We start from the raw sequence: 18,848 nt of genomic DNA, 5'->3' as shown, positions 1-18,848 counted from the left end.
TCTGCGGTTTCAATTATGCCGGGCATAAACTTCACGGGGATCTGACTTTCCCAAGGAGGGGCCAGGAGCGGGGACAGAGAGAAGGTAAAGCGGGCGGGCGAGTAATCGAGGGGGAGGGGGGTGTTGGATGGCCGAAGGGAGCAGGAGCACAGCACCCCGACCGTGTCCCCGCCTGGCCCCCTGTCTTATTTTTAGGGAATGTCTTATATTTCGAGTACACTCGAAATATATACTAGGGCTTATATGAAGAGGAGGTCTTAAATTCGGGGAAACACGATATATTTTTTTTCAGCTTAAAGGAATACCGTAGTGAAAATAAACTGATGGGATAGACAGACAGACAGACATGTGTATGTATAGTGCCAAGCATACTAAGAACCATGATGTGTTCATTTTTTCTGTCTCTGCCTGAAAGCGTTAACATGCGGGTATGCTAGTGACAGTTTCTTTCCATTTGGGACCTAGGAATCTCACTGATAAGGAATTACAGCCACAAAACTCTTTCCTTGCATAGAACATCTTCTGAGAGCGGGGAAGAGATAAAGCAGGTCAATAGTTCGTAGATTTTAGCTCTGGTATACTTCAAAGACTGTCATTGAGCAGAGAAAATGAAACCTTAAAGAATTAATAATATTTAAACATAAAATAAAGTTGTGGGATATCTCAAAGTATATTTTAGGAGTAGGTGGATAGATTCAATTGTTTATCTCAGTGTTATTTTCACCCTGGCATTCCTTCAAGGTAGAGTTGGCATTTTCTATATGAATAGTTCAGGTTTACAGTTTGAGGCCAACTTTTGAGCAGAAACGGATATGTCTGGAGACCTTGCTCTGTGGCTTGCCATCACATCAGAACATTTTGTTGCTGAAGTTCAGGGTGAGGGCTTCTTCCAGATAGAAAAACGCAACAACACCACGAACAAGAAAAATAGACTACTCCTGATTTGTCTGATTTTTTTTTTTTTTTTTTTTTTTCACTCCCTAACCAGCATTTCAGGCTTTGTTGCATTGCCACTTCCTTCGCACAGGCTGAAGCAAACTACATATGCTGTCAGAAGCCTGCTTTTAGAAGTTTCATATTGTAGGCTGTGCTGGCAAGCAGAGGCGCTTCTAGAGACCAGCTGACCAGCTAATTGCCTAGAGCGACAGATTTATTGCAGGGCGGCTTTGAGGGGAAAAAAAGTTTATTTTTCCTGTCCTTAGAGGCTGAAAACTTAGGGAACGGAGATAAAAAGTTCTAATGAAAGCCTCTACTGCTCAGCCTCAAATAAGGAATCTACAAACCTTTTATCTACAACACTTTGTATGGCATTCCCTAATGCTAGTGTTATCTCAGGATCTAGAGTGTGTCTGTGTGACTCCTGTCCTGCCCGCCCCTCCTTATGACTTAAGAGGAGGATGGTGTCTGTGTGTGCATTCCAGAAAGGGACTAGCCAGGAGGAAGGAGGGAGATTTTTTTTTTTCCCAGGCTGCTGGTACAGTGTATAAGTCTGTGGTTTATGGAGAGCCAACAATGTGAAGCGCTAGGCTGGTTGAGGGAAATAAATGTACAATATGATGGCAAGCTGGTAAATGTACACAGCATGATGCAGAAGAGAGGCTTGCCTCCTACAGTGTCCTTAAAAAAAAAAAACTGTCTGCTTTCGCACCATTGTAAAGACTGCATGTGTTCAGCTAGATAAGGTCATAGCTCTCAAATGTCCCTCTTTTGGAGGGACCGTCCCTCTTTGGGAGCCCTGTCACTCTGTCCCTCTGTCCCTCTTTCCTCCTCATGTGTCCCTCTTTCAGGATTTTGTCCCTCTTTCTATGTAAAATATATATATCTCTACTAAAAATGTTTGACTGTAAACTTTATTCCCATCCTTTACATTGATATATTACTAATTTAAAAATGTTAATATGAAGGAAAATGACCCAGGATAGAAAGGACCAGTGTGGTTTGAATTATAAAACAACATATTTTTTTTATGAAATCTGTATGGTATGCGTGACTAGGGGTGTGACGGGGGCGTGATCAGGGGCATGGCAGAAGTGTCCCTCTTTTTTTCATCTCAAAAAGTTGGGAGGTATGTATTACACAGGTTGAAAAGATTTAGACAGTCCTTAGACTCCAGGAGGGCTGCTGCAGCCTTGTGTGAGAGACTGGCAGGACAGGAGTCACATTACAGGCTGTGTGATGTAGCTGCAATACAGATAAGCTGTCTGCTCCATCTCAGGCTATTCTCAGTCTCTCTCCACTCCTCCTCTCTCCCTCATTCACCTTTGTTCCCCCCCTCCCCTTCCCCTAGTGCTGGCTGTCTTCTTGTCTTAAAGGGAAGCAAAATAAAAATGCTTTTCCTCCTCTCTCTGGATAGTGTAATTGTTAAGGGCTCTGGCACAGGCAACCTGGGTTCAAATCTCTGCTTCTTCCTACTCAGTAAGCGAGCACCTATTCAGTAGGAGACCTTGGGCAAGACTCCCTAACACTGCTACTGCCTACTGAGCGAGTCAGCACTGAGTCTGCCAGAAAAAAAAAATTATAAATGTTCCTTGTTACTCTCTACTTTGTCCCCCGCCGCCGATTCTTACCCTTACAATTGAATCACCCAATCTTGTTATTAGTAACCCTAGCCTATTGCTGTCAATACATGCATTCATTTTTACAGACAGATTCTTTCAAAATGTTCGAATCTGGCGATTTATCAACCACCACATCGATCAGAATTTCAATCAATCCATGGCAAAAATGTACCAAAAGTACAATCAAGCAGTACATTTTTACAATTGGACACAGTGGTATAGTGGCGGTAGATCAGGGGCGCGTAGTATTGCGCTGAACCACTACTGTAATACGATTATTTTCTGGTGAAATATAAAAAAATAATAATATTTTCATGGAGAGGGCGGGGGGGGGGGGGGGGCTACAGGATTCCTTGCCTGGAGTGACAAAAGGGCCAGAGGCGCCCCTGCTGGCAAGGAAATGTTAAAAGGAAGAATAATTGTACAGGCAGATTCAGCTTCAGCCTGTACTTTTAAAGCTTTACAACTCCTGCTAAATTGTTACTGTTGCTTCTTTTTAGAAAGTTTGTACATTTCCTGGTTACTCCAATTTCCCTGAGAGGCCAGGCTGACCAGAAATAGAGGGAGGCTACAGTAAAAACTGGTTCTGCCTCAACATCTCTACATATTTAATTTTTTTAAAGAAATGTAAAGAGGAACTTTAACCAATGATTGAACGTTATCCTAATCAGTAGCTGATGCCCCCTTTCCCATGAGAAATCTTTACCTTTCCTCATTTAGAGCACCAGGGGGGTCTGTGTAGCTGATATTGGGGTGAAACCCCTCCCACAGTGTGATATCACGACCATGGTCCTGACAGTTTGCTGTCTGTGAAGCTTGTTGTATTGTGGGAAATAATGGCTGTTTCCAACTGCCAAGCAAGCAGTATCTCCTGCAGAGATCATACAGCAGGCTAAAGATGTTGCCACTGGTGACACATTTCAGAATGTAAATTGGAGAGTAAAGATTTTACAATGGGCTAACACTAAGTAAATATATAAATCAGCGATTTTCAACCATGGTTCTACTGAACCCTGGGGTTCCGTTAGATTTCCCCAGGAGTTCTGCGGCATTTTCCCTCTTCTGCGGAACAGATCGGTCCCGCTTTCCCCTTCTGCTTTCCCCTTCCGTGGGACAAAATAGTCCCACTTGTCCTCTGATTCAATCCGCGGCACATCACGCCGCTCTCTCACAGAGCGAGCGTAGTGGGCGTAAGGAGGCAGCAGCGAAGGAGACGACAGGGAGCGAGGCAGTCACCTGGTGAGTATGACTTGCACTGCAGTAGTGTGTCAGCGTGTAGGGTGGCTGATAGACTGAGGCTGCACGGGACTCTGGTGGCCACTTGTTACTTCCCCACACACACACTGACACCTGGAGACTAGGGGCTCATATTCCTGCTTACTTTTACTGGGAACACCTATGCCTGCCTACCTATGGGAACACATATGTCTGGTTACCTATACTGGGGGCTCCTATTCCTGCTTGCCTATACTAGGAACACCTTTGCCTGATTTACCTATACTGGGGGCCCCTATTCCTGCCTACCTATACTGGGAACACCTATGCCTGGTTACCTGTACTGGGGGTCCCTATTCCTGCCTACCTATACTGGGGGCCCCTATTCCTGCCTACCTATACTGGGGGCCCCTATTCCTGCCTACCTATACTGGGAACACCTATGCCTGGTTACCTGTACTGGGGCCCCTATTCCTGCCTACCTATACTGGGAACACCTATGCCTGGTTACCTGTACTGGGGGTCCCTATTCCAGCCTACATTGGCTGGATAGTGTAATGGTTAAGGGCTCTGCCTCTGATGTAGGAGTCCTGGGTTCAAATCCTGGCTCTTCCGACTCGGTAAGCCAGCACCTATTCAGTAAGGAGTTCATTGGGCAAGTCTCCCTAACACTGCTACTGCCTACTGAGTGCGCTCTAGTGGCTGCCTCGCAAGCGCTTTGAGTCCGACAGGAGAAAGGCGCTATACAAAAAAAGGAATTATTATTATTACATATACTGGGAACATCTATGCCTGGTTACCTATACTGGGGGCCCCCTGTTGATTGGTGCTATTGTATATGGGGGTGATAAATGCATGTATTATGTGAGATGATTACTGCATTTGTTATGGTAGTCGATTGGTGCAAGTTCTATGTGGGGTGATTGGCGATGGTGAAGTTTCTCTGCATCGTTTTCATGCAGGGGTTCCCTGAGGTTTGAAAAAAAAATTAAGGGTTCCTCGGCCCAAAAAAGGTTGAGAAAGGCTGCTATAAATGAATATTGTTAACAATAAGCAACTATATTCATTATGCCTAAAATGGGGATTACTTTATTTATAAGTGAAATAACTTGCTGTGGGAGTTGAGGCATTGGGTCATTGAAACTGAAACTGATTTGAAGGACAGTTTAGTTTGTTACAACAATGTATATCTACAATACAAAGGATCTAAAAGATGTAAGGGCAGCATCAGTATCTCCTCTTTTATTCTATTACCGCCTAAATGCTAGCCTTGTCATTATGAGCTAAAATAAAGAGACACATTTTACATAAGTAATACTCATGCCTGGGCATCTGAAACAGAGGACCTATTTGTGGGCTGTTGGGGAATTCGCAGTGTTCAGAGAGTCTAGAGAGACGACCCATCATTTGCACTGCTAATCATGTTCTGCAATTGTAATCATCGCAAGTGATGCCAGGTTAATAAAAAAGAGGGACTGTAATAATGCAAAGCAGGAAATGCCATATATGGGTAATATAGATTCCACAGGGACCTTCTACAGTAGAGGTGGCTATCCACTCACTATGCAGTGCGGCCCAATCCAGCAAACTAATCACTCTGATTGTAAATAGTATCATCTTGATTGAAAACTTACCGGCTCAGTAGATTACTAGCAGATTTGATCAGAGTGATTGAATTTGTCAAATGTCAGTCAAAACTATTGACTATTGCCTCGGATGCTTAAAGAGGAACTGTAGTGAAAATAACATAATGAAAAAAAAAGTACTTACTTTTTACAATAATTATTTATTTATAAATGATTTAGTCAGTGTTTGTTGTAAAATCTTTCCTCTCCCCAACATTCTGAAATGTATCACACGGCGACATCTTTACTACTAACAAATAGAATTCTCCGTGCGCATACACTAAATACACTCCAGTCAATGCTGCCGATCTAAATTGATGCTCAATATCAATTAAAATGTCAAAAACAATGTCTATGTTGATCGGCGCAGAAATCTCTCAATCTGTTCACAAGCTTTAGATCTTAAAGAGGAACTGTAACATAAAAATATCCCCTGGGGGGTACTCACCTCGGGTGGGGGAAGCCTCCGGATCCTAATGAGGCTTCCCACGCCGTCCTCCATCCGTCAGGGGTCTCGCTGCAGCCCTCCGTGGAGTCCGGGCAGCGGTGACGTCATTATTTACCTTCCTGGCTCCTGCGCAGGCGCTCTGACGGCTTTCCATTCCGAACTACACGGAAATACCCGATCGCCGTCGGGTCCGCTCTACTGCGCAGGCGCAAGTCTCCTGCGCCTGCGCAGTAGAGCGGACCCGAATGAGATCGGGTATTTCCGTGTAGTTCGGAATGGAAAGCCGCCACAGCGCCCCCGCTGGAGCCAGCAAAGGTAAATATTGAAATGACAGTCGGCACAGTCGCCGGCTGTTCGGAGGGCTGCGGAGAGACCCCCGTGGGACAGAGGACGGCGTGGGAAGCCTCATTAGGATCCGGAGGCTTCCCCCACCCGAGGTGAGTACCCCCCAGGGGATGTTTTTAATGTTACAGAGTCTCTTTAAAAATCCACCACCACACCGCTTGTAAGATCACTCACTGGCTCTTTGGATCATATAAAATGATCATATGCGCTCAGTCAAATAAACCAACAGCCCTTCTGGTCATAAATGGGCTCTTCTCTGCCACCTCTTCATATCCTCATGTGCATAGTAAAAAACATAAAATGCTCCACATAGTGTAATCCAATTCTGATAAAATTTATTGTACTTAAAAACAATGTATCACACTCACGTGTAAACCATATATGTCTATGACAGGCATACAGGTAAGCGCAGGGTAGGAAAGGTAGCGGGCCGCGTCCGGCCGTTCACTCCACGCAACACCGCCATCCTGCTGGCATCCGCGCACTTCTGAAATCCCTCGCCCAGCCTGTAGCTCCTCCCCAACCGGTTTCGTCCACGTGACTTTCTCAAGGGGTCCACGGCGGTGTTGCATGGAGTGAACGGCCGGACGCGGCACGCTACCTTTCCTACCCTGCGCTTACCTGTATGCCTGTCATAGACCTATATGGTTTACACGTGAGTGTGATTGTTTTTAAGTGCAATACATTTTATCAGAATTGCATTGTGCTATGTGGAGCGTTTTATGTTTTTTACTATGCACAATAGGATATGAAGAGGTGGCAGAGAAGAGCCCATTTATGACCAGAAGGGCTGTTGGTTTATTTGACTGAGCGCATATGATCATTTTATATGATCCAAAGAGCCGGTGAGTGATCTCACAAGCGGTGTGGTGGTCGATTTTGAAGATCTAAAGTTTGTGAACAGATTGGGAGCTTTCTGCGCCGATCAACGACATCTTTACTACTGGCAGGTGATGTCTGTGAAAGGCTGCTTTTTTGGCAGTTGGAAACAGCTGTTATTTCCCACAATGCAACAAGGCTCCCACAGCGTGATGTCAGTACCTAGGTGCTGGCATAACACAGCGGGAGGGGTTTCACCACAATATCAGCCATAAAGATTTCTAGTGGGAAAGGCGATAACGGCTACTGATTGGGATGAAGTTTAATCCTTGTTTACAGTTCCTCTTTTAAAGGAATACTGTAGGGGGGTCGGGGGGAAATGAGTTGAACTTACCCGGGGCTTCTAATGGTCCCCCGCAGACACTGTGCCCGCGCAGCCACTCACCAGTGCGCCGGTTCACTTCTGGGCGGATATTTCAGAAACAGCCTTATCAGTCCACCGACAGACTGTACACACTCTGTACTGTCTGCTTAAAACCCGCCCTGCGGGTGGTGCCGACAGACCCGTCCTTGGCTGCAGTCAGGCGTGTGTAGCGGCAAAACCTCAGCACAGAAGCCAAACAATTGGCATTGTTAAAGAATGTAGATGGCATCCTCCATATTCCTCTCATTTTAGGTTCCCTTAAAATGCACTATAAACAATCTACAAGCAGTGTATCCCCTTCTAGATGTTAATGCATTAATCTGGGACTTTACTTATCTTGGATGATTGCAGAACATCCATCTGTAGCTCACATCTGCAAAGTGTTTTTGTTGGCCTTTTATGTGTCTTCCTGGTAAGACATTCCTTTTCCATTAGTAGTCAATAGAGGTGGGGTTGTTGCAGTGATGTGGAGAGAAAGGAGTAAAACACTGGATGGATGGGGGTCTGATCAGGAGGAGATAATAGCAGAGTAGCTGCTGGTGTGTCAGGAAGGTGGGGGGCTCATAGAAATGCCAGACCAGGCTGCTTTTCAGAGAATACATGATCTGTGTAATGAGGATTTAGCTGTAACCTGGCAGCCATAAAAAGTCAATGAGGGACTATTTTCTCTGACACTCTGAACAAACTTTCTTTTGCTGCCTGTGGCGTTCCTTCCTTTCCACTTTTGTTCCATCTTTATGGCCTTTGACTTGTTCCGACGGCCCCATTTTCTGCTAATGGAATTACCTTCTCACCTGTGAATTCTGTAATTAGTGTGTTTCTGTTCTACAACACTTTTTATGAAGTATATAATGGCAAACAAGGGATTAGCAGTTGGACATAGTGGAGCTGTAGTATGATGAGAGGAGAGTGTGTGTGTGTGCACTTTTTTCTTTCCAATTTTTATTCGTTTAAATTTGTATTTAATTAATGTAAGGCTAGCAACACACATAATGCTTCCCAATGCACAATCGCAGTGCACTGGGAGCAATGTGCGGCTTTCCGCAGCGGGGGGAAAAAAGCCGACACTGTTGCTTTCTATCGCTACAAGTAATCATGATTGAATAATGGTAAGAATTTGCAGTTGATAAGATGACATTGTAAAGAGGGAATCCATCTTTTTTGATATCCTTTACAATAAATGGATATCTCCACACAGCGTTTCTCAGCTTGGTCCACCGTTTTATTGTAGACCATTCTTGTTGTGACAGAATGAACACCAGATGTTGTTCTGAAATCCACTTCTTCAGTTTCCACTGTTCTCAGATCTTTCATCAGGTCTATAGACTGTGTGATGTACCCACAGACAACATTCAACAAAATAACATATAGCAATACTATTGTTCCGTTTCACTTGATAAAAGCTAGCAGTACTGATTGCATTGCTCTTGACAGCTGTTTTGGGTACAGCCTTCGTACAGGCGGTGGGATGAAGTATGATGGGCAGATAAAGTAACATGGAGGGGTCTGTAGGAATGGAGCTATCTTTGACAATACCCTCCTATATCGCTGAGTCTGATGCTGTGTTTGATCATGGTTTGTATATGTGTATCCATATTGATTCCACTTTGTTTATGTCTCTTATAGGAAACACGCTCTTAACTGCCACAGAATGAAGCCAGCGCTCTTCAATGTGCTCTGTGAAATTAAAGAAAAGACAGGTAAGGTCATCTTGCCTACATACCGGTGGACTCAATAATTGACCAGCTCACCTGCGGCCAGGGGCGGAGCATGACAAGCGACAATCACAAAACCTAGTTTACCATTTTCCGGGAGCTATTAGCTGGTTGTGAAGTGCTTGCAGAAGAGAAATATGCAATTATCAGGGTGAACATCATGCTCTAGCAAGCATTTCAAGTATAGCAAAAAGCATGAAGCGGAGTTTTTACAGCAAGATGGCTATTTAGTATGTCAGTGGACCTGCCAGCTAGCCCTTGATTACAGCTCGGCTTAACTCCTAATCAAAGTGAAAGCTTTAGCCGAGCACATGGTAAAGGTGAAGGAGGATGCTGCCGTAAAATACAGAGAGCTGCGAAATGCAAATAAAACCTGGCACTTTATGTTCTGCTTGAGCTCATTTATATTATGCTGATGTCCATTTAGGTTTCAGGACAAATACTGCATTTAATCTAGAGTTGAAGTGTGTGAAGTGGCGCAGATATAGCTGACTGGTATATGTCATTTCATTCATAATAATCAGTGATAATAGCAGCAAAGGGGGGCAGGTGGCTGTTTGTATTTTGTGGCCCATGCCTGCTCAGAACACAACACATTCTTCTGTCTTGTAAGGCTGTTGCTATATCTCAGTAATTGTGATCTCTTCTTATTTTTAGAAGATAATGGTTTTGTAGGTGTGTGGTTGGCTTCACAGCCGTGTGCCCATCTTCTGCAAAAAAGTTAAGTTTGCTGAACCAAAAATTGAACAAGGCAAATTCTTGACCCAGTCATGTTGATTTGTGTAAATTCTTAGCCATTGTGTATTGGGCTTGGAAAGTACTTAAACCGTGAATTCCAAATACCGGTATGATCTCCTAATGAAAACACATGGGAAATATAGGCTGGCATCCATTGTTCTTCCTACTTTGGGTGCCACATGGTCATGTGTGACTGACCTGCCCTCCAGCTGAATCCTGACATGTAAGGGGCAAGCTGCCCTGCAGTGATCAGCACATTTGTTCCATAAGGGTATTATGTCCACCACTTTGCCTCTATACACAGTTAATATTGATGAAGTATTGTAGTGACGTATAGTAGAATGTAGTAAATCATTTAGGACCCCCCACTTGTATGTTAATTACCCTGGTTTCAGCATCAGAAACCCTTCCTATAGCTATACAGTATATTACTGTATATTTTATGTAATCCCACCCTCCCAGTCATGTTTGGCTTAGGCTGTTTAGGCTCATTGTGTTATTATACTGGTTGCTGTTGGATGTTGCCTTGTTTAGTTTTATGTTTATTTGGGCTTGTAGACTGTGACATGGTAATGTTTGCTTTAACAAAACAAAAGCACTTGATACCAAGTTTGTTGTATTTTACTTCTCCTTATAATTGTTGTCTCTGTTATTTTATTGGAAAAGGGCAATATACACCATGAAATCAGGTAAATGATTTAATAACTAAGGGATATCAGTCTTTTACCCTCTTACCATCTTGAATTACTTGCTATTGGATCAGAACTTAGCAGCAATCTGATATCATTCGCATTGCTGCCACGGCTAGCAAGCTGAGGAAAGAGGCGACTGCATACTGTTGCCGCTTGAGGCCCTCCCACAGACCATAATAGGTAAAGAGCGGCCTTTCTGGAACAATGTTCCATCAGTAAAATAATCATCAATCGAAGCACCTTCCTTTTGCGCTAGATTTCTGTTTTTTTGTATGTGTTTTTTTTTTTTTTAAATAAAATCTAACGTAACTTATTCAGAATGACTTAGTAGTGTATGATGCTCTTTACTTGTTGTTTTTTTTCCATATGAGTTTGTGGTGGAAGCACAACCATAATTGGTTTGAAGTGCACCGTAACTCTTGTTATGTAAATTGATACAGTCTGCTTGTTATGCAATGCAAAAATGCGTAAAAAATTGTGTTCTCACATGATGTTTGTCTGAAATGCTGTTGTTGTTGTTATTATTGTCATCATCATTATTATTATTATTATTATTAGATTGGGAGGGACTGTTCTTCCTTGGTTGCCAAATCCCCTGTCCCTCTTTTAGGCTTTGGGTGTACCCTCAACTGAAATGCATTTGCACTTGAAGTTAACTGTTTAGAGCCATGGGCCTCCAGCAAAATCCACTTCCTGATAGCTCATTGTGTACAGTCTGTCATCCTCCAGTGTCTGTTTTCTGTAATCCATTGCTAGGTCATATGTGGATACTATAGGCAACTGCAGTGCTTGCTGACATACGGAGTAAGCTAATGGCATTTAGTAATGCTGAATGCGGTTTAGCTTTTATTCGCTCTTTTAGAATTATCCACCATCCTCTCTGTTTAATACATGGATTCCCTCCGGTTTAGCTCCTACACCCTCATTACAGCCAGTGTACATTTTCTTCTCTTCCTCTTGATTTTCTCCCCATGCAGAGTAGTGAGGCCATCAGCCCATTGAAATCGGGCATGAATTAGTGTGACAGGCAGCTTGCTGGAAATGTTACCTGTTCCTCTGCATTCCAAGCTCTCGCTTTGCCTCCAGCTTTTTTTAACCCCTTTGTGCCACGCACATAAAACCCTAATGACATTGCATGCATAATGTGCTGAAATGTATTGTTTAATATAAATGTAAATCTGCACTACAGAACATTGCAATATGTTAAATTTGCTGAAGAGGAGTAAATCACATGAGCGGTACATTAAAAATTGCATTACAGCAGAATGTGTTGTGCTTGGCCTACGGCATGTAAGGGGGTCCTCCTGGATGAAGACTGCTGCGGTTCTGTGCAGCAGGCTTGCCTTCATCTTAAGGGATCACCAGACAAAACCATCATTGTCTGGTGTGATTTGTAGTCCCGATCATGTAACATTGAGGGTCCAGTGATTGCTGCAGAGACAGTCCATGTCGCCTGGCCAAGATCTGAGTGGAGGCAGAAATACACTGACAGTCAAATTCCAGCTTCTGGATACAAGGTTCTCTAATCATCGCCTAATTACAGGCAGAAGCAATCAATCGGATGGTCATTCAGAGCTTGGCCTGGGGCTACATTATGAATAGCCATTCGCTGTGGCCACTTACATTTGTTCCTATCCTCATTTCAGGCTTTACATATACAGTAATTGGAGTATTCCCTGAGTTGCCCAAGGGGCCCTCTTGAGGTGAGCTGGGAGCTTACACTTGGGCTCGGTGTAGCAGGCTCATTAGCTGAGATTACTTTGCATCATTGAGGGGTTGTTTATTCATCATTGGAGGAACTTAAAGATCTCCGGGTAATGTCTAATAATCAAGTCAGTTACATGTAGAGATAGATATGGAAAGTCATTAAACCAGGGCTTATTTATAGAGTCCTCTGGTCAGTCCTATCATTCATTTTCTCAAATGCAAAACTCACCTTTCTTTTGCAAGTTTTTCTCTCCTCTAGCTGTTTATTTGTGACTAATGTGCCCGAGGTGCAAACCTTATACATCGCTGTATCTTTGGTGACGTGCAAAACTATTTTCAGTGTCTTGAATGGATATTGTTTCAATGGGCTTTTTGTCTTGGCCTTGATCTTGATGGGGACACAAACCTCCTCCCCTCTCTGTATGTTTTTTGACTTGGGCTGTTGAAATCTGTACTGTTTTATCTTAACTCCTTATGTGCTGCCCTACTCTTGCTCTACCTCCGATACAACCAAAAAGCTTCATTTCTAGGTTCAGAAGGATTTAAAAGCTGTTATTTTTAAGCTCCCAGACTCCCCTCCTCTGTCTAAGTTCATCCAAAGTTCGCTTGCTGTGGTTTAGGCTTTTCCCTGACTTTTTCACCTTCTGTCATCATAACTCAAGGGCAGACAGAACTCCATCCAAAAGAGGAGGAGAGGCAACTCTGCAGAGCAATCCTCCCTTATAGATCTCCACGGGAACATTACAGAGGAAGACGTGTCTTCTCTTTCTCTGCAAATCATTACAGAGGGAAGCAATGTAAAACTTTGTCTCTATTAGCTCTATGGAAATGTTATTCATGAGCAATCAAAGAAAGTCTGTGCTCACCTCAGTACCAGAAAGTGTATTGGTTCACAAAATGGAAACATAAGGATATGTTAAAGGACCACTATGGGAAAATAAAAGCAGTTAAAATCTGACAATTAGTTAATGTCCTCATGGGGGGTTGTCAGGGTTTTCTTTGTTTTTCAAAAGCATTTCCTGAATGGTGTTTTAACTGCCAAAATAGTAAGATTCCAGCCATCCTCCCTACTCCCTTGCACACTATTTTGGCATTTAGAATTAGCAACTGCCGTTCAGGAAATGCTTTTGAAAACTCAGAGAATCCCCCATGAGGAGATGGATTTGTCCAAAGCCTGTCGGTTTTAACTGCCTACTTTTTTTGCTGTAGAAGGAAAGCTCATCCGGTCGCGTCATGCTGGTTTATGGAGCACAACCCCAGCTGGTACCTTTTGGTATGGAAATCTGTGAATGCATATAACCTTCTTAGTCAGCCTTTTTAATGTGGCCTTTCTTCTTATTGGTGAAAATTTTACAGCAGTTTCAAATTTGCCAGTAAGTGAAGTCGCCAGAACAGGAAATGGATGGAGAATTCTCCAGTGAGTCAACCAGCAATAAATAAAAAAGAAAAATAATAGTCACATGAGAACGATATAGTACTTTTGTCACGTTTTTATCCCTGTCTGTGTTTAGCTGTTCAGAATTCTTCTCACTTTTGTTTTCTCAATAGGGGAAACAAAACAATAACAGATTGAAACTTTTTAGAAAACCTGCCATACTAGTGTTTTATGCATACTTACTTTAGAAATGTTTTTGTTCTCTATTTGGGTAAAAGTTGCATAGTTTTAGTTCTTGGTGTGGATATACAGGAAAGTGTGTTATGGCACAGTGTAACTTTTTACTTCTAATAATGTGGATGATGCACACCTTAACCCTAATTCAATTCAATTTTCTCCTAAACTTTCATCTTGGAGATAATTTTTCTTGTAAAATCTTTTATTTAAATAATTACATAGAATAACAAAACAGCACAAAACATTATGTGAAAATAACCTCATATAAATCATGTGAAGGCATCCCATGCATAAAATGGAGATAATTTGTCATCTTCTGTTTAAAGTAACTTTTTAGCGCTTGAAAAAAAACAAAGAGTTGGAGAAGCAGTACAGTAACGATGGACGTGAACAAGACTTTAAGCGATCGCAATAATTAGTGTGGGGGTCTATGGTGATCGACGCAATCATTCACAAAGTGCTCCTTCATGGCAGTTGTTCAAAACAAACGATTGTCGCAGGTAGTCTGCCATTGCTGGACATCATTTCATTAATTTTTGTTAAATGTCACGCGATATTGCCAAAATGGTAATTTTGTGAAAAGATCGCTGAAAAAATTGTGTTGTGGGTATGGATCTTAAGAAAGATGCAACGTGGCTCTGTTGTGTTGCTAGACGGGACAAGCATAACCCTTTCCTGAACTTTTCTGTCATGCTTTTATGGCCAGGTCTCAATTTATAGAGCTTTCAAATTCCAAGTCTGCAGCAGAAAGAACACAGAACCCAAGCCTGCTAAAACTTTCCTTTCAACTCCCCCACAAAGTCTAATCCCTTAACCGTTTCCTGTTCATCTTCTTTCACGCTGCATTCAGAAGTTTAGTTGTCCTCAGATTTCAACTGCTTATCACAAGAGAATTTCATTCAGGTTCAGCGTTCACTTTGAGGCAAGAACCTCTCCTGTAGCCAAAAACTTCCTGTGGGTAATTCCAGTGGCAGAGCACTGTGCCCAGACAACATTGCCACCATTGCATAATGTGTGGCCTTTCCCCATGATCTTAGTCAGTCATGCTAATGACCACAAAACAAATATACAGAAACAGTCAGATTCCAAGTATTTTTCATGAAACAGGAAATATTTATCAGTGTGATCTCCTCAAAAAACCATAATGATCTGTACTATTACCCTGCTTTTAGTTGTTTATATTCAAAACCAAAATGGGAAGCTTTTGAATTGTTGTTTTCTTAGCAGAAAAAAAACAAACATTAACAGTAAAAAAAAAATAGAAGTATTGGGTGCCCATAAACCTACAATAACATTTTGTACTGTATCGAGACATGTTTGGTTCTCAGGCTGAGTGATGCTGAGGAATAAACAGTTGGATGGGGTGGTAGCTCTTCACAATTTGCCATTACATTCCCCTCAATAAGTATGGTCTGCTTTGTCTTCGCATTACTCCTGCTCCATAATTTATTTAAGACCAGCTCTGACCTGTGATAACTAGCAATCAGCTTGTGATAAAATTTACAGGCTAAAGCAGACAGCCAATAGGAAGATCCTTCACCTCCTGCTATTCACCAAATTTGATTTGATGCACTGCTGGGCAGGACATGAGACTCACAGTCTCGCAGGATAAATTGGCCTTCAGAGAGGCTTTCCTGTATCCCTTTAGATGTGCAGATCTATATACTGATACACAGAAGAGAGCCCTCTAGTGGCATGCATGCACATCTAATGCTGAATACACACGATGCGTTTTTGTGTTCGTTTTTGCAGTCGATTCGCATCGATTCAATTATTTCCAATGCTCGATTCGGATTTCGATAGTTTTTGCCGTCGATTGGGCATCATTAACATGCAAAGTCATAGGAATCAGGAACGTCTCATGCAGACCAGGAGAAGAATCACAGCTTTCTGCAGGGACTTACTCCACTGGTGAGACTTCTACATTACCCGGCTTGTGAATTGATGCAACTTGCTTCGGTGTATTACCAAACTATTACCTGCATGTGTGGACATCACTCTGTGGACTGCTAAAGTCAATGCAGCGGGTGTTTTTAAACTAAGGTGGGAAAGTGGGCATGTACCTGGCTAGCAAGCTCTTTTGGTGAAATCCTGTGTGTGAAAATGTTCCATTCTCTGAGGGAGGAAGAAAAAATTCTTGGAATTGGGCTCTATTTTACAAAGTGTAAATATGTTTGTTGTATGAAAATTTAATGCAAGGATGTCAGTATATTATATTTGAATTTTGAATAATGGGACCTAAAATTTGTGTATGAAAGATTCACTGTGTGAGAGGTTGCTGTTTACTTGGCTTCCCTTCACTCAGCCGGTCAGTTTGTGCAGTGTTTGTGATGGTCCACAAAGCTGGTTCCCGGCCAAGAGTTAGGGAGGGCGAAAACATGTTTGGGCCAGGATTTGCCTCTTAGCAGTTGTACAAAAGCAAATCATCTGACAATGCAAGGTATTGTAATTTTACTATGGGGGAAGAACAAGGGAAAGTTCCACAAGAGAGTTGGGCAACAGTACTGGAACATGATTATCCTAGTATAGTAGTGCATCTGTATACATCTGATCAGACTCCACACCAGCTGTAGCTGTGCATTCTGGGAAATTGATGGTTTGATTTAGGCCATCTTTAACCACTTAATGACCCAGCCTTTACCCCCCTTAAGGACCAGCGCTGTTTTTTGTGATCTGTGCTGGGTGGGCTCTGCAGCCCCCAGCACAGATCAGGGTGCATGCAGAGCGATCAGATCGCCCCCTTTTTTCCCCCTATGAGGATGATGTGCAGGGGGGGTCTGATCGCTCCTGCCTGCCTGCCTGAGGTTTGTGGGGGGGGGGCACCTCAAAGCCCCCCTCCGCAGCGAAATTCCCCCCCTCCCTCTCCTACCTGTCCCCCCTGGTGATCGGGGCTGCACAGGACGCTATCCGTCCTGTGCAGCCTGTGACAGGATGTCTTCTGTCACATGGTGGCGATCCCCGGCCGCTGATTGGCCGGGGATCGCCCATATGCCTTACGGCGCTGCTGCGCAGCAGCGCCGTTCAATGTAAACAAAGGAGACAAATGTCTCCTGCGTTTACATTTAGTCTGCGAGCCGCAATCAGCGGCTCGCAGGCTATTCACGGAGGCCCGCTCCGTGATCTAACAGGAAACGGCCGCTCACGCGAGCTGCCTTTCTTGATTAATTAGGGAGGCACCTGGCGACGCAGATCTGCGTCGCTGGTCCTCCAGCTACCACTTTGCCGCCGCACGGTATGAGTGCGGTCGGCAAGTGGTTAATAATTGTTAATGTGTATGGAAGCATGTACTGTATAATTGATTATCCAAGGCTTATTGGTAATGTAAATGAGCAAAATCAAAGGTCATGAAGAATAGCTGTCTTAGCGCATACCTGAACTATCTCATGTGACATGAGATAAACATAAGAACATGTAGTACTTCCTTACCTGCGTTCACTTTTTGTTTCATTTTTTTCTTTTTGCATGTCAAAAGTTAAAAACAGTGCTTTTATCAATGCAAATGAGGCAGTCACATGCAGCTCCTATGAAAAGCAAGTAGAAGGCAAGCATGCTATTTTGCCTGCATAAAGACCTCTGTGCTGAAAAGTGCAAATAACAACTAAATGTCTCCTCTGGGAGCTGAATGAACCAGATTTTGCATCAGGCTGTCATGGCTGCTGTATACACACATAAAATTACAGCCCTTAAATGTACCCTATTTTCAGTTCTAGTTTGTTGTACGGTTAGTTTCACACTATAAACCAGGAACAACTGGACAAGTGTCAGAAATTAAAACTTGCGGTATCAATGTGAACGTGCATTTGGTGGAGCCTAGTTTTGCCTGGAATTTCCCCTGGGGGTGTCCACCACACATGATGCTGAGCAGAGATAGAAATCAGTGTTTTGTATTTCTTTTTGCTGGCGTTATCCTGTAGTTTTCTAGTTTATAAGAAAATCGTGAAAATGTTGTTCAGTAATGGTGTGAACCCAGCCATAAGCCAAATCCAGCCACAAATATTTTTCTAGTCCTGTGTGCACAAAGTGGCAGAGTTTTCACCTGTCTAAAGCATCTTAATTGGCTTATGTCAAATACCTCCTTTTTTTACTGTACAGTTCTATTGTACCTGCTCAGTTGTTTTCAGCTACATACACACTTTCAATGATTGTTGCCTGGAAAGATCTTTACTGATAGTTTGTGGAAATCCTTTACACAAACTAAAGCTGCGTACCCACCTTGCGATTTTCCCAACGATCTTACTGACGACTGGCATTTTTTAAACGACGTTGTAAGGTGGGTACAGGCGCATGATCGCGAATGTCGTGCCACTGAGGATGGACCGACACGGAGGATCTTTGAAACCCCTGACGCCACGCAAAGTACCACAATCGCGGAAATCTCGATCACGCCGGCATGTACGTTGCGTGACCTTCGCTTTAACCCGCCTACAGGAAGAGACATCACTGACGACCGTTGTCAAGGGGATGTCGCGGGAGCGGTGCCCCACAGCCCCGGTGAGTATGAAGCTTAAAGGTACCCATACACTCGTCAGATTGGCAGCAGATAGATAAGAAATGCATCTGATGATCTATCTGATGCGTTTTTAGAACATTTTTTACCAGGATAGAATTCCAATAGATTTCAGTTTGAAATCTATTGAAATTCGATCTGATGGCATTTTTTTGCCATCAGATTTCCATTAAGGCCAATGCAAACTGATAAGCAATCTCATCAGATCGACCTAAATTTTCCACCCTGCCAGTTCGATGGAAATCCATCGAAATCGAGCGAAATCGGCCATCGATCGGTCGATTGGCCAACCGATTTGCAATCGATCGGGATCGATCGGTCGGCCAGAAAATTGTATGGGCCCCTTAAGAGTTGCAGATTGCCCAGCAAGCTCATGGTGAATCAGAACTCCTAGGCGTGTGTAAGGGGCTGAAAGAGCCCAAAAAGCCTCCTTACTCAAATGT

General features: G+C 43.2%; 1 protein-coding gene across 5 annotated transcripts in view; it reads left to right on the top strand.

Annotated features, from left to right (window-relative positions):
* The window catches only part of LOC137521124 (pre-B-cell leukemia transcription factor 1), a 233,481-nt gene that overhangs the window by 55,037 nt on the left and 159,596 nt on the right, over positions 1–18,848 (top strand). For all 5 annotated transcript variants that reach the window (XM_068239962.1, XM_068239961.1, XM_068239960.1 and 2 more), the window contains exon 2: positions 9,061–9,134. In XM_068239962.1, coding sequence (XP_068096063.1) covers positions 9,061–9,134 — 74 coding nt within the window. The remainder of the gene's footprint in view (positions 1–9,060; positions 9,135–18,848) is intronic.

This window comes from Hyperolius riggenbachi, chromosome 6 (genome assembly GCF_040937935.1).
Source record: "Hyperolius riggenbachi isolate aHypRig1 chromosome 6, aHypRig1.pri, whole genome shotgun sequence".
NCBI classification, from domain to species: domain Eukaryota; kingdom Metazoa; phylum Chordata; class Amphibia; order Anura; family Hyperoliidae; genus Hyperolius; species Hyperolius riggenbachi.
The sequence above is the reverse complement of the archived record's forward strand: the minus strand, read 5'-3'. Positions and strand labels throughout refer to the sequence as shown.